A 24,929-nucleotide genomic window follows, 5' to 3' on the forward strand; every position below is an offset into this window, starting at 1 on the left:
CCAAATCACGTATCTGTGTTTTCACTGCTTGCATGTCATTTCCTCTAAAGCTCTCCAAACTGCCTTGGCTATTTTTAATTCAGTGCCAACGGTTGATGAAAAACTAAAAAGGAGGGCTTTTTTAAAATTATTATTATTTTATTTAGATAATTTCTAGAGTTATCTAAATATACTTTTAAAAAGCTTTTTTTTTTTTTTTTTGTAATACCACAAAAACTAGAGTGGGTTTTCGGGTGGCACGCGCTGCTTTTGTTGTTAAATGAATGCCTGGGTAAACAAGCTGCAGTGAGCAGACGCTGCCTGCCTGGTTGTTGTCTCAGAGGGATGTGCCACAGCTCACTGAAGCTATTGCAGATAAATAAGGGGAGTGGTTAAGTGCTGTGACAATACAGGTTAGGGGAGAAACACAACAGGTGTGCACGGTTTACACAGAGCAGGGAGCTCTCGGTGTGAATCTGACCGGCAGGGAGAACTAAAAGCTTTTTTTTGGGAGGGGATTAAACAGCTGAGAGAATAAGGTATGTTTAATTTGGTCATTAGTTATTGTAAAAGGAGATCTTTATCTTAACATTTAGCTAGTGTTAAATCAGCTTCTCATTTGATATAGGAGAAAAGGAAATAGCGTTTGCTCTGCTTTGTGCTTGTTATGCTCGGGTATCTTGATGCTGGCATTAGAGTAGATGTAGGCAACGCAGAAGTCACGCAGTCAAACGAGGCGGATCAGGAAAAACTTGTCCACCTGACTCAGTAGGTGACTGTACACACCCATAATGTATGCCCAGTATCACACCTGTGTTCATAAAAATAAAAATTAAAATAATAATAAAAAATAAAAAAAGCAGTGAAGACTAACTGTCTTCCATTGTTTTATAGAAACTGAAATATGTTAGTCTGGAATATTGTTTTATTTATTTATTTTTCAGCGCTGCCTCCAAAGCAGGAAATTTGAATGCCAGTTTTGCAAGACAAATAAAAGACCATACTGACGGTAAATAAGCTCTTCCTGTTTGGGTAGAATGCGGGATATTCCTGACTGTATTTATAAATTAAACACCTGTCCTATGACATTAAACATGTGAGGATTGTGGGTTTCCCATTGCCAGATGCTGTTGTTTAAGCAGATTAGTGAGTTTTATAACTTAACATCTCCAAGCTGAATGGTTTTTATGGCAGAAGAGATAAACTGACCTAAATAAAAAAAAAAACAGTTGTGTTTGTGTTTGAGATGACTAAGCAAAACTTCATTTCTTTTGTTTTCAGGCCAAACAATGGCCAACTTTGGAGGACACGCTATACCAGGCACTTTTTTCCTGTTCTATGGCTTCTGGCTAACAGTGAAGTGTGTCCTACAACACTACTGGAGGACGAGCCAACCCAAAGGAAGACAGGGCATGCCTCCTTTCTTAAGGAGGATGGAATACGTTGAAGGGGGATTCCAAGTCTTTGCATCATTTGTCGGTCAGTTTCCCGACAAATTGCTTACAGTCCAAATAAAATCCTCGTTTGATAGATTTTATTTGGATTTTATGTGACAGACCAACATGAAGTTCTGAAGCTGCAGGGAAACAAAATCTAAAAATCCTGGTATTTGTTTTCTATCAATTTGAGGCAATTACAGCTGCAGTTCTTTTTGAATTGAACTTTTTTGCAAAATAGATCAGTCAGATTGAGTGGAGAACATTCTTCTATATGTAGCCCTGGCCATGATGGAACAAACTCAGTTCTTTCCTGCTGTGAAAATGTTTTTAAACCCATCCTTTCATATTACTTACTTTACTAAGTGTATTTTATATTACCAGTAATACCTCATTGAGAAATTATAGCTCCTTTAGGAGCTCTGGTCAAGTTGAGCAGCAAAAACTTTCAATACATGAATTGGAAACTACAAATCTAAAACAGTATCACAGTAATCAATATGGTAGAAAGCAAATTTAATACTTAAAAAGAAAAATATAATATAACGGTTGTTTTTAGGTTACTAAGTGGTAACAAAAGTAACTTAAATGTGTTCTGGAGGTTATTCCTGAAATAAGGAACATATTTCAAAAGAATGAGACCAAGAAACCATTCAAATTAGACAAACTTTTCTGAAAACGGAGTATTAATCAACTCTTTAACTCCGACCAGCCCTCGTTTCCTGTAGTGCTAAAAACATTTTCAACATTATATTGCCACTACACTGTTTCACCATTAGGATGGTATATTCAGATTGAGTTGTGGTGTTGATTTTTACAAAAAGTGACTCCTTTTGGCTTGTCTTTCAAAGAGCCATCAGTCTTGCCATTCTTCCCCAAAGTCCAAATTTGTTAAATGCAACTAGAACTGTTACATCAGAAGATTCTTTGACCTGCAGCTCCTCTTTAGTTGGCAAAGTCTCTTTGACTGCTTTTATTTTTTTTATTTAAAAGTAAAGGGGAGTAAACTGAGTATTGTTTGGAGAAAGGAAAAGAAAAAAAGGTTGAAAACCAAGCATCACTTTCCTTCAGCTGGGATATGATGTTGGTTTGTAACATCATATCCCAAATGTAACGTGGTGAAGCTTGCGGTTGCTACATCACAAAATGCTACATTGCCCCTTCATCTGATTTGCATGTTGTTTTGACTGTGACAGGTATTATGGTGGAGCAGTTTGTTGTGGACGGTCCACATGCCCGCCTGTATGATCGGGAGAACGCCTCATGGGTCAAGCTGATGAACTGGCAGCACAGCACCATGTATTTGTTCTTTGGGATCGCAGGAATAGCACTGATTGCCAGCGTAACAACCAAACGGGTGCCGGTTGGTGCCGACCGCCTTGCTCTCTCCTTGGCTCTTTTTGTTGAGGGTAAATAACTTTTGTTGTTGTTGTTGCTTTTCATTGCGCGTCTTTGTGTGTAATACGATTTCATTCGGATCACCCAGGATTTCTCTTCTTGTACCATGTGCACGGCCGTGAGCCCCTGGATGCTCACATCCATACCCTGCTGCTGTTTGCCGTCTTCGCTGGATCGGCCAGCACCATGCTGGAGGTCTTCATAAGAAACAACTTTCTTCTGGAGCTGTTCAGGGCAGACATGTTCATCCTGCAGGGTTCTTGGTTCTACCAGGTGATCCGAGAAAGGAGGTTTTATCTTGTCTGACTATTGTCCCCATAAGTTATCTTGCTAACTCATGGGAAATTTGAAAAAGTATTCACACACCTAGAACTTTTCAACCTTTTTTTGTCACATCACATATAACTTTATTGTATTTTAATCATTTGTGTTCAACTCTTTTCTTGGATACTCCTAAACAATATCCAGTGCAACCTATTGATGCACATGAATTGGAAACTACAAATTCATGTGTGTTGTAATTTAATCAAACATGTGGAAAGAAATGAGATGAAAACTAACTTAAGTTTAGATCAAAGAATATTCGACTCTGACTTGACTTTAGGGATTTTTGCAAAGACGAATAGGCAAAAATGGTAGTGTGTACATGTTCAAAGACTCTAGAGACCAAGACAAAAGATAATTCTGGCATACTAACTCAGGGGTGCTGAAGACTTTTCACTTTAATTTGTAAAGAAAAAAAAAAACAAACTACAAACAAGAGGTTTGTTAAGGCCTAAAAGAAAGTTAGTCTGTCACATGAAATCACAACAGAATACAATCATACAATAAAGTATGCAGCTTTATTGTATTTTAAAGCTGCATACTGCACATATAAAGTATGTAGCTTTAAAATGACGAACACAAGGAAGTTCAAGAGTAACGGATGCCATTCTAAGACGCTGCAAATAAGTGATAAGCTATAAAGGGCTACAATGATTGTATCATTGTACTCAGAACAATGATATCACTTTACAGTAGAACTAGAAGGTATTCATTCAGAAAGTGAAAACATTTATTACTGACAAATTACCTGTGTTAAGATGTTTTTCACCCCAGAGTTTGTTTTATGAAGGGTCAGTGTGTAAAATTTTCTCAGTGTAGACTGGATTGAAATGCACAAAAATCAAAGAGGATTATAGACGATTCTAATCCATCCATCCATCCATCCATTTTCTATTCACCCTTTGTCCCTAATGGTGTCGGAAGGGTTGCTACTGCCTATCCCCAGCTAACGTTCCGGGCGAGCGGCGGGTTTCACCCTGGACAGGTCGCCAGTCCGTCACAGACGATTCTAATCCACGCATGCTTATTAAATTCAGCTGTAATTTTGCCTCTAACCTAACTAAACATGATTTGTAAATGTTGTCTTATTGGCTCTTTTTGTTGTTCCAGATTGGAGTTGTTCTTTACCCCTTAAATGGAGACCAGTGGGACCTGAAACTACCTGCCAACAAGATGTTCGTCACGATGTGCTTCTGCTGGCATTTAGCGTTGTCTCTCATTTTGGTCTCTTGTACCGCCTCCATAGTTTGGTTGTAAGTATCTCATCTATCAACCTTTGCAGGATTTAAAATGTTGAATAGTTAAGTAATAGTGACTGCAGAACAGAATAAAGTATTTAGAAAACACTTACTTTTTTTCGATTGTTTCCTCACGAACTGAATCAAGAGATTTTTTTTTTAAGAGATGCATAACATCCAGGTGCCTCTTTTTATCAAAAATATTTGCAGATTTCTGATTTAAATTCTATATTAGTGGAGTTGCTAAGAAGACACTACAAGAGCAGTTAAGAGCCGTTTGGCTCTAAGTTGCCACCATCAAGATTAACCGGTGCTGGAATGCAGCAAGAACGTGACTTTGATTACATCAGCGCAGAAAGTACTTGAACAATGGAAGGAATGGGCAGAGTGTTTACAAAGTTGTTTATGGAAACAAGACCAGTGGATCTTTTTTTTTTTTTTTTTCCCCACACACAGTAGTGGTATAGGTGCATCAAGTGTTTATGATAATGTCATTTCATCACTGTTACAGGAATTTTGGCACATTCTCATTTGCTGTTGTCCTTTTGGTTGTTGATCTATAACCCACATTTACTTGAGTTTAATGTCACAAACTGGCAGCCAAAGATTCTCCCTGAGTATTTTCTGCTGGGGAGAAGACTCCATGTTTCTGTTAATTACAAAGGTGGATGCAATCACTTTTCTTATAAAGCTAGGTTGGTTTTGGAGCCCTCCATCCTTTCAAATTTACCAAAAAAAAAAAAAATTGTGTCTAATTTTGGTTATGAATAATCTTCAGATAGATTTCATATAGATCAAATTAAGTTTCTGTCTGCTGAATGATTATGGTTTACAGCGGATGAAAACTCCCACATCAGGTAAAAGACTGCTGATGAGAAGTTCCACAAAGAGGATGAATAAAAAGTTAATTGCTAAATAAGGTCTGAATGCTGCATTCAAGTGTATCAATATAAAGTTGAATGGAAGGACAAAGTTTGGTGCAAAAGGCACATTACTAACTACAGTCAGTCTGCACTGACAAAACACAGGAAATAAAAGCACACTTAGTTTTTACCATAGGTGTGCACTTTTAGAGTTTCCAAAGTAAAGTTAATGCTAGTTATATTTTTGGTAATCAAAGTCTCGGGAATAAATCTGATTTATTTTAGATTCATCTCCAGAGAGTGTAAAATGTATAATTTCTTCTCAGTTTGAGTGACTTACTTAGAATCTTAAAGCCAGTTATTTATAAAATATGATTTTATTTATTTTTTTATTAGGGGATTGTGTTTCTTTAACAATAAAAATCAATTTGCATAGAGCTGCCTTTGATTAATAACTGGTGTATCATTAACTATAGTCACTTTCAGCCTATCATTGTGTCCTCTTACTTTTACTTTGCCACTATTATGGCAAAGTAAAATCATGTGAAGCGCTTTGAATTGCCTTGTTGCTGAAAATGTTATAAAAATAAACTGCCTTGCCTTTATCTTTGTTCCAACAGTACCACAACAAGACTCTCAGCAAAAGGACGGGATGTAGAGATCGGAATGCGAAACACTTCCTCTAAGAGCAGCTCTCAGAAAGCTTTACTTGAAGAGTCGGATGAAGAGTAAAACAAAGGTTACTGCACTCTCTATTTTCTGTTTTAAATCAAAATTTCATTTCATTATGTGCTAAGGAGAAAATAATGCTTCATATGTTTGAACAAGCCAGATGTTTGGCCAAATAAACTTTATCTTTTTTGAAATAAAAGACAAATCTAGATATTAGTGTGGTTTATTTGTTCTTTAGGAAAAGATAAAAAAAAACAAAACCAAAAAAAATGGGAAGACCATGAAACATTATGATCTGTTTTTAAATACATCACCTTGTAGGAGAACACAAATCACAACATTTAAATGAATCCAACCATATCTGGATTTATGAAATTTTCAAATGACAAACTCATTCAGATTACTCATTCAGTAGCAAGTGTCTGGAAATCAAACGGTCTATCTTTTTAATCATTCTGCTTCCAAATAATTTAGACTAACAATGTGGAGATCATAAAGGAGAAAACATTTCAGAAAATACCTTAAATATGTCAACGCTCTCAAACAGAAAACACGTCAATCTCATACAAACCCTCACAGTAACGCGTATCGCTGGTCAGGTCACTGCTGAGGAGCGGGTGGAGGATCGGGTGTACATTTAGGTGACGGTGCTGTCGTGACAACCACTGTTGAAACGGGTTTGGGGGAACTGGCTGCCACGTGCTGGAGCTGCTGAGTCGGGACCGTTTGGATCCGAACCTGAGGAGATTTAATTTGGTGAGCCTAAACACGTTCTGGATAACTTTCATTTAATCAGATAAGAAAACAGAATGCGAGTGAAACGCATTCAGAGTCAAAGCATATGGCATAAATTAGTTTGGTAAGCTTTTGTCATGTCAAAATACGGCTACCTTGACTAGTTGTCATAGCGACTTGATATGTTCAGTTGGCACATAATCTTTATCAATAAACATGTTAAGAGAACACATCTCTTGTGTTTAGGTGCTACCTAATTTAGAAACGTTTGGCTCCAGTCATTTATTAGGAATATCCAAACTGTACATAATAATAATAATAGAATATTAGTGGATAGAGCGTCTTTATACTTCAATGTTTCAGATAAACCATCAAGATTTTGTGAGCAGTAGTTGTGTGAAGTACTGGAGTATTTCATGTCTGGTGACAATAAGCAGAGGTTTGAACATGATGAGCCACTCAAGACAAAGTCACCAAGTAATTTTTAATGATGCTGAATGCCTCTCTGCTACGCTTCCCATATAATAAAAGCCTGAGGAAAATTTTAGACTAGAAAAGCTATTAGTCTTTTCTAGTATCTTCCAGTTCTTGCACATTAATGTGCAAACTTTTCTACAACCAAGCATATAATTTTTATTTACTTACTTACCCAATGTTAATGGATAAAATGTAATCCAAGCTAATAAAATAATACTTTTACATTCATAAATACCAAATTTGGATAACAAAATAAGAAATAAAAAGCTCCCTAACGTAATACATTTTTTCAAAAACATTTGTTGATGGATTAATAATGAAAATTAAAAAAAAATAAAGGAAAAAAAATTGAAATAGCGATCACAACATTCTCCATAATGTGCCAAACAGTTTTCTGGAATAATGTCATTGTGTTTCATGGCCCATACTAACCTGTGTTGCCTGGCCTTGCTGCTGAAGCTGCTGGAATTGTTGTGCGGTGACGAAACTGACCGGCTTGTTCCCGGCTATTAGCTTTGTGCCTGCAGGCACCGTGGTTAGGATGATGTTCCTACCCAGGCTGCTGATACTGCTCAAGAAACAAAAAAAATCAAGTCATGTTAAGACTAAAATATAAAGAGAAAAAATTTCAGGCTGAAGAAAGATTTTTTTTAAAAATTTATTTAAACTCAACCAGAATCGCCACTAAACTGACTCACTTTGTATTGAGGTTCCCTTTGACTATCGGCGTCGTCACCACACTCTTGCTCTTCAGAGGCTGGTTGAGGACGGAGTGCACAGTGATCCGTGCAGGTAGCTTTCCCTACCGATCGCAATCACAGCAAAGAAAATATAATATTATATATAATATAATATTATATAAAATCTCCCGAGTCAGCTGGGTGGATCATTTAAAATAACTACTACTGAAGAAATCAACAACTCCCTGAGCAAGATTAGCATTTGCAGCAAGAGTCTCTATGCATTATAATGAAATGTAATCAGAGATCATCTCAGTTTCTAACAGCTCAGGTTTCAGTGTAAGCAATGTTCAAAACATCGGTGATGAGATTTTATAGTCGAGTTGAAACAAAATATCTAAGAAAAATAAATTAAATAAAAAAAATTGTTAGCTCTCTGTGAGAATTACTCCATTCGTCTAGAAAGTGATTATATGACTCTTCCTTTTACAGCTGTGGCCAAAGGTTTTTCAATAAAAACCTTTTTAAACAGAAGTTTAACTTGGCTCACCTCGCAAAAAGATGAAGCACCGACTTGGTAAAGTTGGTGGGAAAAAAAATGCTCAAAACATTTGGCCCCGATTACAAAAGTATTCATACGCCTTCAATTTTTTAGACATTTCAAAAGACAAATTTAACTAATTTATTTTTCGTTTGACAAACACGATTTGTGAAGAGGAATGAAAGTGATACAAGATTTAAAATTTCTTTGCCAAGCAAGAATCTGAAAAGTGCAGTGCTTTGGGTATTGTTTTATAACAAAAAAAATTTATTTTGGGGTGTCAAAGTGAAGAAAGCACAATGGGATTTCACATTACACTTCAGATTTTGATCTGTAAAAAACGAGCAAAAACAAAAAAGCTGAAAATGTCGTATCCTTTTCCATCCCTTACACAATGATGATGTACTTTTGTTGGTTTTTCACATAAAATTCCACGAAAACACACTGACGTTTGTGACATGTTTAAGGATTTTGAACACTTTAGAACCTTACGCTAACATTCTTTTGGTAAAGGACCTTCGGTTTTACCTTCAGACGGACATTTTCTTACCGTTTGTGTTGTAACAACCGAAGCAGGGACTTGTCTCACAGTCGCTGTAGCTGCTCCCAAAGACAGCGGTGAAGCGGAGGCTGCGGGAGCCACGGTGATGCCTTTAGCTCCAGCCACAACGCTGGCTGCCATGGTCACTATATTGCCACATGTAGACGCTGCTAGTGGTTTGCTGCCACTGGCAGTCGTCATGGTGATGGTCTGACCCTGTTTCTGGGGAATGACCCCGAGGCCGGGCATTATGCGGATGGTAGCGCTGCTCTTGTCCGGGGACGCCACGGTGGAGAAGGTCCTGGATTTTTGGTCGGCCACGCTGACGGCCAAAGTCGGCATCAGCCTTATGGCTGTTTCTCCTCCAGCTTTCAGCAAGGTGGAGGCGACAGAGCCCGATTTAGCCAACTGCGCCTCCGCGGTGCTGGGTGGGGTAGCGGAGGCAGGTGACGGTGAAGGGTGAGGCGGTGCTACGTGGAGCGTGGCTGATATGCTCTTGCTGCCGGCGGCGGCCCCACCCAGGAAGTCAGAGGTGAGCTTTACAGTCGCGACCGGAGATTTGGCAAGCGTGGCCATCATGTCTGGGGTTATCCGCAGCACTGTTTGGCCTTTAGCATCGGTGGTGATGGAGGATGGGGGGAGACGGAGGACATCTTTACCCTGGATACGCAGGTTTGTTGCAGTTATTGGAATTCCTCCTCCACCTGGACTCTTCATTCCCAGCTGCCCAGTGATGGAAACCTCAAACAGCAGCAGATGAAACTTTAACTCAGAAATCACTAACTTTTTTTTTTTTTAGGTATATGGATTTTGGTTTCATAACCAGCATTTTCAATCAAAACGTCGGCCTTGCATGCCGGAGTAAAATTCTTTACCTGTTTGACGTTCGAGGAGGTGACACCTTGCAGCACAGCTGGAGGAGTAGGGTTGTTAGCGGGGCTACCTGGAGAACCGGTCTGAGGTTTGGTCACATTAAGAGCCGACACAGAGAGACTGGTTGGAACCTGGACAGGACTGCTACCAGACGGACTTCTTAGAGGCACGGAAACAACAGCCTATTGCACGAAAGAAAAACATATATATTTGTATTGTTTAAAAGAAAAGTACAGCATCTTGATAAGTGTTTGTATTTCTGGAACATCACTGTCTTTTGTCAGTACAGTTTAAAACTTCAACATGTTTTATTGGTATTGATCAGACAGATTGAAGTGGACATTAACTCATCACTAGTCTTGATTCTTATGTTCTCTAGCAAACCTCTTCACAGGTTGCTGGACTGACTGGGATTAACTCTTTTTTTCTAATTAGATCACTTCTGTCTCCATTACATTTGAAATAAAACCAAAGCAATTTATAATAATGTTGTACATAATACAGCAAGTGAAGAATCATAGCAAACTCTGCAATGCTTCGCTTGTGAAAGGAAATCTGTTGGGCCTCACCTTGGCACAAGGACAACAATTCTGTGTGCCACACTGCCAGACAGGACACAAAAAAATCAAAACATACTTGGTGACAGATGCAAGGAGCTTACCTCTGATGCTTAATGCTTAGCGATCACAGTTTGTACTTGCTTGTAATGCAGAGATCGAATCAGTTTCTAAAATAGCTCAACCCAAGACTGACAATGCTTACATGGTGCTTTATAAAAGCATGTAGGTGAAGACCCGCCTCTGTGCAAGTATAATTATAGAGCTATTTGTGCCCGTTGTGGAACAAATAGTGTCGGCAGAAATCTGGTGTTCATTTTAACAGAAACTACAATTCTCTTTCACTCGGATCTGCATGATATATTTGCAAGTAAGTTACCCAAATAAAATTTTTCTAAGGGATTTAACCTGTTTCGTTTCCTTTTTAAAATGTAAAAAAGCAGGAGCCAAACAGTTAACCCTCTGTGTTTAACGTACCTGTGAAATGCCCTTGGCTGCCATGGACACAGGCATCCGGATCTGGTGCGAAGTCTGATGCACCAGAGTGGCCTGCTGAGCGGCTGCCGATGGACCCAGACCGCTGGGCTGAGCGGAAACGACCCGGACCTGAGGGAGGGACCCTGCCGCCAGGTGGCTCACTATCCGAGCTGCCTGCTGGGAAGTTACTGGCTGGGAGGCCGGCGGACAAGCCTGACTCGTGGGTAGGATCGTTCCCAGCTGAGGCAGCGATGGAGGAGAGACGAGGAGAACACTGCCAGAGAGAGAAGAAGAAGAAGATGCACATTCAAACTGGACAGATGAAATCAAAGTACTGAACAAAAGAAAAGCTTCAGTCTGACTGACCCCGGGCTGGTTTTGAGCGTGTCTGGAACTCCGGTCTTTGTTGGTGTGGTAGCGGAGAGAGGTAGAGGTGATTTGGGGGTTCCAGGAGTGTTTGGGGTGGGAGTTGTTGGGACTGGAGACATGGAATTACAGCCCAGGTCCAGTCCGGCCTCCAGAGATCCGGGTGTTTTGCTGCTTCCGTCTTTACTTCCGGACTTCTACAATATGAATGCAAATATGACATTCTTTTACAACTAAAAGCAAAAAAAAAAAAAAAAAATTATCGTTTAGTCAAATGATAAGTGATAAAGTGATAAAATGCCCTTGGACTTTTTCACAATGCAAACTTCAATCGCTTCAATAAGTTTTACGTGAAAGGCCAACACCAAGCTGCAGAGATCCAACGCTCAGCTGGGAGAATTATTAGTCATTCACTTCACAAATGCAGCTTTAGTGAAGGAGAGGCAAGAAGAAAACTATTATTGAAAGAAGTTCTGTTTGGAGTCTCTGCCATCTGAGCTCCCTGCTCAGATGAGAGATGACGATAAACTAACACCACACATCATCCCTATGGTGAAACACAGCGGTGGAAGAATCATGCTGTGGGGATACTCTTCCTCAGCAGAAACCAGGAGGCTGGTAAGTTGACAGGAAGTGAATGGAGCTAAGTTTTTTTTTTCCCTTATGTTTCCCAATCATGCTAGTAAATCAAAAAAAATGCTCAAAAGTGCTTATTTTCCCAACAGAGGGTCAAGTCAAAAAGTAGTTACTTAAGAGTGAAAAACCAAATGCTGACCATTTTTTATTGAATACATTTTAGGCAGTGAACTCACCGGTTTAGATGCTGGTTTGGGTTTTTGCTGCTGAGCTTTTCTTGCTTTTGCAGCCGCAGCTTGGGCCTGATGGATCCTCTCTGAATGCAGCAGAGAACATTATGACCTCACACTGATTTGAGCTCAGGAAGCAGAAATGACTAAAACTTGTAGACCAATCTGGTAAACAGCTTTATAAAAAGCAAAAATTGGCATATATATTTACAGTATATAACTTTCAATTTTCAAAATTGTACTAGCTATGTATTATATGACCAGTTATTATACAATCACTAATTATAATGTAGTTAGTTAAAATGTGTTTTTCTAAAGCAGATTCCTGCTTACCGAACTCTTCCTGACTGCGGTGGCGGTGCAGGTAAATCCACAGTTTGCGGCCGATGTCGTACTTCACACAGGGATCCTTCTCATAGTGAAGTCTGTCCAGAGCCCCGCTGACAACTGTGTTCACCTAAAAGGAAGAGAAGCTGTCTATTAACAGGTACAACCAGGAAGTCCAATGCAAAGTCAGCATCCATTTCTGCAACGTGAACAAGTCATGCAAACCCGCAAACCCTTACATTACTCAAACAAAAAGCAGGATAATAGAGGAAAACAATCGCAGTACTTGTGCACTTGTGACATCTGGAGCAAGGAACTGCGAATCTTTTAAAAGTTCACAGATTTCCGCCCTTGTTCCCTCTCCATTGGGTAACCGGGCAGCTGCATCCCGAACTGGAAAATAACACATAAAAAAAAATAAATAGAGGCAGGATTGGTTTTCAGTAATGTTCTTTAAAAATAATAATAAAAATAAAAACCCAGCATACTGTTCCTGCGTGGTAACATAAAAGATTTCTAACCCAGAGAGAGGATGGTGACGTATGGTGGTCGGTCAGAGCGAAGCAGTGTGTGCTCTCTGGCCTTATTTAAGGACATTTCCTTGTCAAACACGCCTTTAACTGGCCCCACCACGGACTCGAAGCCGTGCATCCTGAAGGTAAAGGCTTTGTGAGGCTGGTTATATCGCTGCTGCTCCTAATGCACAAAACATCAAATTTAGAGAGCTTACGTCGAGATCAGGTGTGAAACAGTGCAAATACTGCAGCACAAACCTGAACTTGAAACACTTGTTTCTCGTCTCCAGTGCTCGGCCGCACCACATAATCAGTTGAACTGCAATAGTAAAGGCAATGAACAGTTATTTTGACACTGCAAAAAAATCCCAACACAAAATACAGTAACATGTTTAAAGGCTCACAGTTTGGGAGTGGAGGACGTAAGCTCCAACAGGTCTTCATTCTCTGTCTATATAGAAAAAAAACAAACAATAGAAACAAAGAAACAGTGTTATATAAAGTGAAAATATGAAAATCATAACAGTACTTTAAACTAAAACTGAATATTTGTACAACTTTGACAACAAAGTCTTTGGAGTCCAGCCAGAGTTGACAGAGTGCACTGAGGTCCTTTTCTGTGTCCTGAGTGGGGCCTGAAAGAAACCACTGGTTTGAATCCAAACATTCTGGACACAAAACACAACCATCAAGAAGGTAAGACGTTAAACGAGCCGTCTTACCGATCCATCTCCACTGCTGAAAATCTTCAACAAACTCCACAAACGGAGAAAAGCCACTAGGGAGCGCCATCATGCCATCTGATCGACAAAAAATGTGAGAAATTTGACTTCTTACATTCCAGTCAGAAGTTTAAATACCGGTACATCAATCATGGACAAAGTCATTTTGCAATAGGAGAGTTGTTGGTTCAATTCCAGCACCATAAAAATGTAGTCCTTTTAACATTTATGAATAACGTTATATCTTCAGCTTTTAATTATTAACTTCAACGGTTCTTTTTCCACTTTTGAAGGACAGAGCGACTATACGACACTTGTCTTCAATCATTTTTATCAAGAACTGAGTGACAAATTTGAACTCATTGTGGGTAAAGTTTACATAGCCAGGTAAAAATATGTAAACAAACATTCCTGCAATATTTGTATAAATGTTCTTTACCAAGTTGCAGAACAGACACTTCCACCTTTAAAATCAAGTGTCCAGTGTCCAGCTGGGACAAATCAAATGTCTCCTGGAGAAAAGTGTTACTGTCAGATACTAAGACTAGTTAATTAGACCAGGTTTTAAAAAACCAGTTGATTTTAACCTTGTGTGAATTAAAAAAAAATCCACTAAAAAGTGAAAGTTTTAAACTTTCGTCTTTAAAACCACTTTTCTGTTGGGAGTAATAAAGCTTAAAATAAAAATTATGTAGGTTCAGAGGTGCTTTAAAATAAAAATTAGTGCAAAACTTGTCATTTCAGCTCCAGTGTTGATTATAGTTTACCTTTAGTCTCTCCTGCGAGAAACTGCAAAGCTTGAAGAACTAGATCTGACCAGCAGGAGGCAGATGAAAACCAGGTGTTGAGCGAACTGGCTGGAGAGGACTGCCACATCTGAACCTTTTCCTCCAACTGAGAGATCAAAACATATTAGCTATGTGGTAACACAATTGATTGCATTCCATGTTAAAGTGGCACTTTAACATGAGGACGTACCATCAAGGTACTGGCAGGACCCTCTGTTCTGAAGATGCTTTCCAACAAGCTGAAGAAACTGGCGGTTATTTCCTCAACTGCAACAGGGCTGCTTTGAGATTCCTCCACAATTCTGCAATTATAGTAATAATAATAATAATAATAAACAATCCAAGACTCAGATTCAAAGATTCAAAGCAACAGTTAAAAGCTTCAGGACGGTCTCGAGGAACTAGACTCACTCCTCCTTGATGTTGGCGAGAGGTGTGGAAGGCGCCTCTGGCAAAGAGTTGATGATATTCACTGGTGGTGCTGAGCAGGAGTCTGAAGGAGTCAGAATTTCACAAGGATCCTCAGATTCCAATTTTATTGCCTTGAGTTTCTTCTTCTTTCTCTCGTCTCTCATCTTCTTCTTGGGAAGCAACACATCAAAAAGTGCTGATTGATAAAAAAAAAAAAAAAAAAGGTCAGGTTTGAGTGAAAATCCTAAAGGAACAGCAGTTTGCTTTAAGCAGATTTACTTACGCAAAGCTCCCTTCCGACCAATGTTTGCTCTTGAGAGAACATCCCCAAGGTGGATATCAGAGGTTATCAAGTCTGGATGATCCTTAAGACACCAAAATAGTCATAACATACACAAGGAAAGTTTAAATCCTGCAAATTTTTCTGCTCAAATCATAACTTACTGGCTGGCGTTTCCTTTTCTCACGATGGTGATGCAGCATGACTTTTAAATCCATTTCCCCCAATTCTACTTTTTCTGTAAAAGGAAAAACATTATCTTGAACACTGAGGGACGCATTTTCGGCTTAAAGGATTGCTGTCACCTTTAAGGCAAAAACTCACTGACCTGTAATCTTCATGTCTGGTGTAGAGAGGCTAGGAAGAACTCTGAGTGAGACGGTGGGAGTGGGAGAGGAGGGAGACTGAGGGGCTGGATTCCACACTGACACGTCTAAGATACACGGTGGTGGAAAACAGAAAAGCGATGGTCAACGAAATATTTTATGACTATATTTTCTGCTATTGGGTGTTTTCAGTTTCATTCAGTTTATGAAAGAAGAAATCAAAATTCAGTTTAATTGTATTGAGCCCTGAGGTGACAATGTTCCTACAGCGTTTTGAAAATATTTCCAGATTCAAATTTCAGGAGTTGCCTCTTTTTAGCATTTTTAAAGCAGAAATCCAAAAGTTCTCAATAAATTTATGGCAGAAATTTCTATGGATGGGTGAATACAGACAGACAGACAGACAGACGCATATACAAATGCGTCAATGAACAGGCGAAGAAATTGATAAAATAAACATTTTTAGAGAGTTGGATTAGGAAATAATAAAAATACCAATTTTTTTTCTGTACTGTTTCTGTTCTCACACTTATTCTTACACAAATTTCAACTTATATACAGGTAAATACTGTCTGCAGCGATAGATCTCAAACAAAAGACAGACCTTCGTCATCAGAGGAAGCATTGCTGTCCTCACACTCAGCTTTGACCTCCTTCAGGATGCGGCTCAGTCGTCTTCTCACTCTCGACTCGCGTGTTTCAGGCTGAGTCCTGTTTGGCAGCCGTCGTTTGGGTGGAAAGTCCAGACCGTTCTGAACTGTGAAGTCAAGCAGCTCCTTATTCAAAGAGAAGAAAAAGACTTGTAAGCTGATGAAATAAGATGTGGGCGAAAGGCAAATAAATTGATACTATGTAGAATAAATATCTGAACCTTTCTGGAAACAAGAATCTGCTTCAAGAGTCTGTGGTAATACTGCTGAAGGGAATGCAACTGGCGCTTCCTTTGGGATTTGGCACACAACTGTCTATACTTGACCACCTCTGGATTGAAGTAACCATCTAGATGAAGAAGATCAGGATTGTAATCAGGAAGAGGAGTAAAGATTCATTTAGTTACGTTTCAACATAAGATGTATGGTATGATAGCATGCCATTTGTGGTAGGTATGCTATCATACCTACCACAAATAAAGTCATGGTAACCTTTTGTTATATTACATACATTCAAGATTTCCCAAATTAAATGGAAAGCAAAGCATCTTTTATAACCAAGAAATATTCAAACTTTATCTGAAACATGTGAGGATTTATGACTTCAGACAATAATTTGTCTTCAAAATATCACCAATTAGACCTAATAATGCAACACTATGTTTCAGTTGGAATACCAACATAAATTAATGCCATATCAAAATATTTATTGAAAAATTAGCATAACTGACAAGAACTTAAAAACCCCCCCAAAAAACAAAAAACTGTGGATTAAGTTCTGTCTGATGTGCAATCATTTTGTATATTTTCATTGGTTTTTAAAAAATAGCTTAATGTGAAAGGTTTTTAATACCAATAGGTATTAAATGCATATTGGTCTAGGTATTTAATAATTGCATAAATCAAAATAAAATGCTAACATATATGCATTAAATTTATCATTATTTTACGTTTTTTCAACCATAACAATAAGAAAAAGGTGAACAAAGGATTAACTGATCATATTATAGACTTTCCGGCACACAATAAAGTTCTGAAACTAAATAATTAAATAACTGAACAAGCTTGGGGGCAACAAAGCAGGTGTAAATGCAACAGAAAAGTTTAAGAAAAGCACCTCTGAACAGCCTCTGTGCAAGATGGAGTGGATTCCCAAAGTTAAAGTTGGTGTTGTTGAATAACTCCCTGATGGTACGATCCTGTTGCTCTGTGTTGTTGTCAGGAAACTGTGGCAGAAACTGTTGAAGATGTTGTCTCTGGGAGTCTGTCAGTACTTCGTCCCAGGTGTTTTCACTCAGCACAGAGAAAAAAATGTCAGGCTGTGGAAAAAGGAAACAAAAAATCAACATGCTTGCAAGAGCGCAAACATCATCTGCAAATGTATTCCAGGTTCTAGATATCCACAATCTTACATCCTCCAGCAGATCCTCTGGGAGGTCCACCTTACAGTTCCCAAGCAAACACTCCTCAGTGATTTGTCTTCCGTCTTCCTCTTTAGGCTCCAGAGGGTCTGTCAGCATGTGTTCAAGCGGATCCATTCCTCTCTCCACCAAGCTTCAAACAGAAAAGTCATTCACTTCACAAACCACAAGGTCTTTCTGATCTTCCTCCTTCTTTGCCTTCTGTAACTAATCGTTCACTGTTTCTGCCTACGAACGTTCATGGTTTTACAGTGAGGTGGAGAATAATTTATCAAAGCCATTCTCCAGTGTCAGAGCTGTCTGCGGGAATCATATCAATATTTTCCAAAATAAAGTGAAGATAAAATCATGTTCTCCAGCTAATCTGATTGATAATAATGACCTAGCAGCACAAATGTAAGCTAACCTTAACTTTAAAAAACACACAACGCTTACGTTTTAACTTTTACCAGTTAGTACAGGCATGATTCGTTTAGTGTACATTTTTAATTAAGTGCAATGTAATATATAAGCGCAAACAGAAAGTAAATCTGTCTTACCTTATAACGTTTGTTTTTGGAGTAATGGGGAACTATTTCCCTGTTGCACTCTTTTTTCGTTCTACTGGAAATGGATGCTAAACGTGCCCGCTGCTGCCCCCAGGAGGAACGTGAGTGTAAAGACATGAGTTCATTTCCACACGAAATATAAGATAAAACTGTAGTTTTTCGCTGTGAAATGCTTAGTGGTTTGCTGATCGCTTCATTAGGATTTTAATATTGTTCTTATTATTTTCGACCCCGACAAATATAAACTTTACTAAAACCTTTTAACTAAATAATGTTCCTAGAAAACATTAGCTGGGCAATTTTAATTAGTATTTGGCATTTCTTTAAATTATTACAGAAACCTATATAATATTTCAAACCTTTACTTTTTGTTCAGCACCCTCTTCAACACCTCTGCTAGGCTACAGCTCCTGGAATACACAGTCTAGTTGGCATGGCTCGAAGATGGCGGATAAAGTTTTTATGGTAAGTTGCTTCTTCTCCATCAACACTCTGCAGCGTACACCAGTGACTGTCATTGTATTTCTACAAATGGCTACAGAGAAAAGGGAGATGACATTGAGTTTTTTCAAAGAATTATCTCTGTCTCATGTTATATCGTCACGACATATTTTATAAAAGTTTCATACTGCAGCTTTAAATCAACTATTCCCAGAAAAAAAGGGGTTCTAAAATATTTAGAGTACAATGTACTTGTTGAGTACAACACAACATGGTCACCATAAACTACAACTACTTTTTAATTACAAAGTAGTGACGTACTTCAATATCGTACAGGGTACACATATACTGGGGCAGAAATGCTATTTTGGGCTACACACAGTAGCCTACATGGAAAAATAAGTACAGTTTTTTTTTTCGCCAAAGGGAAAGAAGATCGTGGTGCTCTAGCACCACCTGTTGTCTGTCTGTGCACGCCCTTGATTGTCCTGTATTTCTTGTGCCTCATGAAGAAACCCATTCTCACAGCATGATGCTGCCATCACCATGTAACAGGATATATTGCACAAAATTTCCTTCTGTGCCATCAGAAATTAGGAGAAGGTGAAAATCATGCAACTGACAATTTAACTGCAAACCGAATTTAAATATTTTTGAAAAAAAGAGAAAATAAATAAATAAATTTGTAAACTAGTAATTGCATTGTAAGATATTTAAATAAAAAAATAGTATTACAAAAGTTCAAAAATATTGGTATCTGTCATCTTGTGAAGGTAAGCCATGTGAGTTTGTCAGCTTGCTCCACCTCTTCATGATTCTGTTTCTGAACAGCTGTGAATAATGAACAGTCAGTTCTGAGCTTCATAACTCAGCTTGGGTAAGCCAGTGGCAGCAGGGGGTTTATTTTTTGTCCTTCAGAAACCTGCTCTATGTTTGGAACACAACAGCACTCTGAAGTCGCAGATCCGTGAATGCAGCCGATTCCCGTTTCTCTCTAGGTTTGTGTCCTAACACCTTCGGAGGATGGCAGAAGGCGCTGATGGGGAGGAAGAGATCCAGTTCCTGCGCACAGTAAGTGCTATTTACTTTCATTCACAGACTGGAGTACACGTTTTTTTAAACACTGCAAATTGTAAAATCTTGGGCTATTCTGTAACTTGTTCTTTGCTTAGATAGAACAGAGACAGACAAAGACAGGTGGCTGCTATTGTTTGCCTTGTTCTCTATTTATATCCCAGCAAGCACTTGATATATTAGTTTTGTCTCGTGACAAAAAAACTTAACTACAGACCTCATAAAACAATCGAAGTTGTTATACAGGAATGTCTGACAACAGGTTTAACTTCAGGTTGACCTTTTTAATGCAATTTAAAAAGTAAGTCCTGTAAAACAAATAATGTTGATGGCTGAATAGGAGTTCACCTTCATGTTCTGAGGAAGATGATTAAAGAAGTTCCATGATATATTTTTTGAAGTTTTAGGCATATGCAACGTTTGAAAGAATAATATTTGTATTTTTGAAGAAACATGAAACTAAGAATATAAGCAGAACTTTATACTTATAGATGAATGAACTTGGATAATTTGACTCGGTTGCTCTATACTTTAGGATTATACTGCATTATGGGTTCTTATTGTGGTATGAATATTCAAAGAAGTTGAAGTTGTTTGAATAAATTTATGTGATTGAAACTAGTTCTCTGTTTTGTAAAAAAAAAAAAAGGAAGAAAGAAAGAAAGAGATGTTTGGATTACAGGTTTTTAGACAACATTTTAGTGATACTTGTGATATTATATTATGAAAGATTTTCTTCTTCTTAATTATACAATTCTCTTACAGATTCAAAAATGCTTTATATTTTACCAGAACCTGATTCTAGAACCAAAAAAGACAAAAACAAAAACATAACAAAAGTACATTGTTCATCAAATCTCTTCTAAATAATTAAGATTTAGTAATCTTTTCATCGTACCATTTTTCTCCTGTGTACTTTCAGTGTATTATATCTAAGTGTTAGAGACATTTAGTTTATTTTTGCTGCAGTATCCGTTGCCGGTGTATCATATTTCCCTTTTTGATCTCCATGCCACCGCCTGTTGAAGGACACTGTGTGTTGGCAAGCGGACTGCGGTAACATTACACTCTTTCTTTGGAGGGTCAGTGTTTATACTCCAACATTGTGTCTCTCACGTTTTTTTCTTTTTTTCCTTATGGCCTGAACCGGACTCTGATTATCTGTGCACTACATTTCTGGGCAGGGGTGGGGTGCGTTTAAAGTGCTCACATGCTGGTTAAAATGTATCAAGTGTTAAAGAAGTCATTTGCAGAAACAAGTCATGTGTGAATGCATTGACATGATGGAGTTTAGACGTGTCTTCAGATATTGTCCCTTGGTGTGAAACACAGCACTATATGGAATATGTGAGCGATGTGTCATTAAGTTACTGTCACTCCTGCGCTGTTTAGGCTTGAACTCAGCTGGCTTCTATATTTACTGCGTGAGGATTAACAGGTTCAAAGCTTCACCCAATTCAGCACCTGCTTGCTTCAGTCCAGGCGGGGGACAGTGCTGCTTGATTTACTGCTGTTTCTGCTGAGATCGTAGCATCAAACAATCCTATCAGACTGTTCAAAGCCGATCAGCTGCAACGAAAACGATAGGTTGAACTCATGATTTACACTGCATGTTGCCAACGCTAAGGGAAGCGAAGCTGGCACAGAGTCTGTGACTGTCGCCATGGCAAGGAGGCCCTGCTGTACGGAAATAATGGGACCTCTATTCCTTTTTTGTTTGCAAAAATATAAAATATATATATTAAAAAAATTGAGAATTACGATGTTTCACAGAAAGGTTTTTAACTTCATAATAAGTTTGTATATTGACATTAAAAGCTGCTCCAGATAAAATCCCATCTTTAATTTGAATATGCTGAATATGTTTTTAAAAAACCAACAGCTGAAATGGTTAAGTCGCTACCCGTTGGCAGTGGTGGGTGAATCTCTTCGCTTTGGGCACCGCTGGATCAAGTAGCTGCCCTAGCAGTTAAAAATGAGTTATCTGACAGCTACACACCTTTTTGCTTATAGATGAGGTTTTAGATCCTTGCCAGAGCTTTTTACCAGCATCACAGTGGATAAAAAAGGATTACTTGTTGGATTTAGATACTGGAAGTTACCAAATGGATGAAAAGGAAATGTAGCTTCTCAAGAGTTTCCGTTCATGCTAGAACTCAGTGATCAGACTCGACTGCACAGACGGCATGTCTTGATAAAACAAAAGCTTGCACCCATCTCTGACATGCTGTTCAATGGTCACATTTAAACATGTCTCTCTGTTCCCGAAAGATCAAGACACCTCTGTAATGTTGCTCTAAATAGGAAGAGCCGTGAATGGGATATGGGGTGCAAGTAATATCAGAACGCATTTAAAGAATGGTGTGGGCAAAGTGTGTCACTCCCTTGGGGGACAATCCTCAACTCAATCTTACCAAGGACAAAATGTTTCTGCACAAGGCCTTAGAATTTCCCGTACCCTTCCAAAACAACACTTTAAACTGCCTTAAACATGAAAACTATCATTAGAACCATATCAACACTCTAAACATGAACTATACAATTATTGACTCCAATAGGCTAATCAATTCATAAATGTGACATAGTCATCTAATATTTGAAGCCACAAAACAATTACAGAATGATTCAAACTTTGAATTTCTCAGCTAGAAAGAATCTTGTGATTGTGACCTTCAGCTTGGAATAGGTCTAAGGTCTAAGGTCTGTCAGCGAATGGTAACGATGTCATGACATCATGACATAACGATTGAAAATGTCACATTCTGAGAGTAGAATCTGATGCATAGTTAAAGAAAGCCAGACTTTGGAGATGAAGCTTCACACTAGAATGACTGCAGTGAAGGAAACATATTGGGAAAGTGGTGTGTATAGCAAATGAATTAAGGTTAACAGGGGAATACAGAGGATCTGTCCAAAAGATGAAGTTTCTGTTTGACTTTGTTGTCTGGTAAATTGGCAGCTCATATGCTTCAAGCAAAAATGCCTTTTACTTTTCCTCTTTCTAGGATGATCAAGTGGTGCTGCAGTGCACTGCATCCATTCTCAAGGAACAGATCAAACTGTGTCTGTCATGTGAAGGGTTTGGGAATCGGTTGTGTTTCTTGGAGACCACATCAAATGCTCAGGTATACAACACAAGCGAGATTCATTGCTTTTTGATTTGCTATTCCCTCTAGCCATCACCGTTCACTGGTTATGTTTTTCTCAGAATGTCCCACCAGACCTTGCAATTTGCTGTTTCATTTTGGAACAGTCTTTGTCCGTGCGAGCATTGCAAGAGATGCTGTCTAACTCCTCTGTGGATGAGGTATTGCACAATCAACCATAGTTTTAAAATGTAATTCCCTTCAAATGGTGTGCATATGCTTAAGCAATGCTTACTTACTTAAGTTAAATGTATTGTTTCTGTTTTACCCATCAAATCCTAAACCTGATGGCTGGAGGCGGTTGATCTGGACAAATGGGTAAGTGCTGCCCTTATGGACATATTTCAGCAGTTTCATTGACATATTTTATTTTGTTACTCTGGAGTTTAATGTATTTACTTTTACACTCAATCACTGCATGGCAACACAATTATAAAGACGCAGCTGTTTTTATGTCTCTACATAAATGTGCTATGAGCTCATCAGCCTCATTTTATGATTAATGTTGCTCTGCCTTTTCCCATTTTCTTCAGTCATCACAAGGTGGGGGTAGTCGAACTCTTCTGTATGGACACGCCATTCTCCTGAAACACACTCACTCCAGCATGGTGAGCACAGTGATATTCATTCTGCTTGCCTACACTTAACAGCAGGTAGGCATCATAATACTACAGCATTTCAGTTCATTGAGTTTGTTTATGTAGTGCCAATTAGCAACACATATCATGTCAAGACAAAAAAGTGTGGTTCATATCCAATGACATCTGATTTAGATGAAACAAATCAAATTAATTTCAATGCAATATTATCAAAGTCATACTCAAATCGTATTATCTGTGATCCGGTTAAATCAAGACTATAGAACAACAAATTACTTCCATTTTGTAGAGATTTGTGTTTAAATCCAGCTGATTGCATTTAATTGTTTAATTTGTAACATTTCCCCAGCCTGAACAAGCATGTGGTGAAAGTGGAAAGGAACCACTTCCCTTTATCAGAAAAAAAGCCCTCCATCCGAACCAGGCTCTGTGTCGCCGTCTGCCATGATGCAGTGGTTTGGAAGACAGGCAGATACATTAAAAGAAAACAAAAAGAAAAACACTGGTCCAAGAGTATTTTTGAAACAATGGTCACAGAGTTAATGGTCAGATAATGTCAGGAGATCCTCTGGCAGCCTAAGCCTGCAGCCTATTCCAGTTCTCATTGGATTCTCTCCTGAGCATTGATGTTTCCCTGATCAACACTCCTAATTTGAGATATGTGATCCAGGTTTGTTAGGACAAAAGCACACCTTTCCCGAGTACCTCTAAATAGCAGCATTAGACAGAGGTAGTTCAGTTCGCATTGAATCCCTCTAACTAAAGCTTTGGTTGTATTCATGTATTATCTCATAAAGACTCTGAAGTCCGCGTTATTCCACAATCGTAATTTGTTGTCTTGTATTTACACCATAGTACTTGAGCTGTCTGACTACATCTCGATCACTGACTGACAAGCTGGCCTTCGATGTGGGCTTGCAGGAAGACTCCACAGGTGGCTTTAGATGTTACTACTAAGCATGGACAACACACACATGGATCGTAGGGGGAAAAAAATATTCAATTTATTTGTTGTAGGAGAGGCCTGCTGGTGGACCATACATCCAGCCTCCAAGCAAAGATCAGAGGGTGAAAAGGTCAGGGTGGGAGATGACCTCATTCTTGTCAGTGTTTCTTCAGAGAGATACCTGGTAATTATTATTTTATTACTATTAAACGGTGCTTGTTTGATAATGAATATTACTAATTTTAAAAACCTTGCTATTTCCAGCACCTTTCCTATGCAAGTGGTGACCTAATGGTAGATGCATCCTTCATGCAAACACTCTGGACCATGACTCCTGTGATGTCTGGTTGTGAGCTCGCCGAAGGTCTGTAGTTCCCCTCAAAATTGGCTCTGCCCCAGGAGATTGACATTCTGTTATAAAGAAACTGTTGCCTTCCAGGTTTTCTGATCGGTGGATATGTGCTCAGACTCTTTCACGGTCATATGGATGAGTGTCTGGTCATCCCATGTGCAGATCAGGGGGATGACCAACGCAGGTGGCTGTCGCCTTGTTTTGTTAGATCTTTTTTTCCCCTACCTTGTTGGGAATTTAATCAGCTTGTCAGTTCACCATCTGGAAATATCCAAATTGATCAGAATATTACTCTCCACATCCCAGAGTTGCCCATTATGAAGGTGGTGCCGTTTGCAGTCATGCTCGATCCTTATGGAGACTAGAGCCACTGCGAATCGCGTGGGTATCTTCCTCTTTCTTTCTTTTCTAACATTAACT

The 24,929-nt window shown here is 38.8% G+C and overlaps 3 protein-coding genes across 15 annotated transcripts in view; 2 read left to right on the forward strand and 1 right to left on the reverse strand.

Moving 5' to 3' along the window:
* Positions 1-375: 375 nt before the first annotated feature.
* Positions 376-6,121, forward strand: tmem45b (transmembrane protein 45B). 4 transcript variants are annotated; one of them, XM_044139883.1, is made up of 8 exons: positions 376-518; positions 608-747; positions 924-988; positions 1,261-1,458; positions 2,612-2,824; positions 2,902-3,086; positions 4,248-4,390; positions 5,859-6,121. In XM_044139883.1, exons 2-8 carry the CDS (start codon positions 647-649, stop codon positions 5,968-5,970), a joined length of 1,017 nt encoding a protein of 338 aa, XP_043995818.1. In that variant the 5' UTR covers positions 376-518; positions 608-646; the 3' UTR covers positions 5,971-6,121. The 4 variants fall into 4 exon arrangements, with proteins under 4 accessions (XP_043995818.1, XP_043995820.1, XP_043995819.1 ...); XM_044139885.1 differs by having other exon boundaries at positions 377-518; positions 676-747; XM_044139884.1 differs by lacking the exon at positions 608-747 and having other exon boundaries at positions 377-518.
* Positions 6,121-18,042, reverse strand: nfrkb (nuclear factor related to kappaB binding protein). Of its 3 annotated transcripts, none has more exons than XM_044139882.1 (26): positions 17,943-18,042; positions 17,395-17,536; positions 17,100-17,301; positions 16,204-16,331; positions 15,937-16,108; positions 15,335-15,439; positions 15,171-15,244; positions 15,010-15,091; positions 14,727-14,922; positions 14,506-14,617; positions 14,295-14,421; positions 13,528-13,605; positions 13,364-13,440; positions 13,210-13,256; positions 13,064-13,124; positions 12,812-12,986; positions 12,577-12,683; positions 12,297-12,420; positions 11,970-12,049; positions 11,158-11,354; positions 10,792-11,065; positions 9,760-9,939; positions 8,894-9,625; positions 7,821-7,924; positions 7,555-7,690; positions 6,121-6,648 (listed from the first exon to the last, which is right to left on the reverse strand). In XM_044139882.1, exons 2-26 carry the CDS (start codon positions 17,518-17,520, stop codon positions 6,511-6,513), a joined length of 3,834 nt encoding a protein of 1,277 aa, XP_043995817.1. In that variant the 5' UTR covers positions 17,521-17,536; positions 17,943-18,042; the 3' UTR covers positions 6,121-6,510. The 3 variants fall into 3 exon arrangements, with proteins under 3 accessions (XP_043995817.1, XP_043995815.1, XP_043995816.1); XM_044139880.1 differs by having other exon boundaries at positions 6,123-6,648; positions 13,361-13,440; XM_044139881.1 differs by lacking the exon at positions 17,943-18,042 and adding an exon at positions 17,839-17,902 and having other exon boundaries at positions 6,123-6,648; positions 13,361-13,440.
* A 1,213-nt stretch (positions 18,043-19,255) lies between these two features.
* Positions 19,256-24,929, forward strand: part of LOC122844448 (ryanodine receptor 1-like) — a 55,044-nt gene continuing 49,370 nt past the window's right edge. For 6 of the 8 annotated variants that reach the window (XM_044139890.1, XM_044139891.1, XM_044139893.1 and 3 more), the window contains exons 1-10: positions 19,293-19,463; positions 22,472-22,591; positions 22,675-22,773; positions 22,910-22,930; positions 23,146-23,220; positions 24,067-24,145; positions 24,229-24,341; positions 24,422-24,521; positions 24,597-24,693; positions 24,816-24,890. In XM_044139890.1, coding sequence (XP_043995825.1) covers positions 19,416-19,463; positions 22,472-22,591; positions 22,675-22,773; positions 22,910-22,930; positions 23,146-23,220; positions 24,067-24,145; positions 24,229-24,341; positions 24,422-24,521; positions 24,597-24,693; positions 24,816-24,890 — 827 coding nt within the window. In that variant the 5' untranslated portion in view covers positions 19,293-19,415. Of the gene's footprint in view, positions 19,270-19,292; positions 19,464-22,471; positions 22,592-22,674; positions 22,774-22,909; positions 22,931-23,145; positions 23,221-23,249; positions 23,266-24,066; positions 24,146-24,228; positions 24,342-24,421; positions 24,522-24,596; positions 24,694-24,815; positions 24,891-24,929 lie in introns of those variants that run through there. The other 2 variants (XM_044139887.1, XM_044139894.1) reach the window with 2 other exon arrangements.

Source organism: Gambusia affinis, linkage group LG15 (genome assembly GCF_019740435.1).
Source record: "Gambusia affinis linkage group LG15, SWU_Gaff_1.0, whole genome shotgun sequence".
Taxonomy (NCBI): Eukaryota; Metazoa; Chordata; class Actinopteri; order Cyprinodontiformes; family Poeciliidae; genus Gambusia; species Gambusia affinis.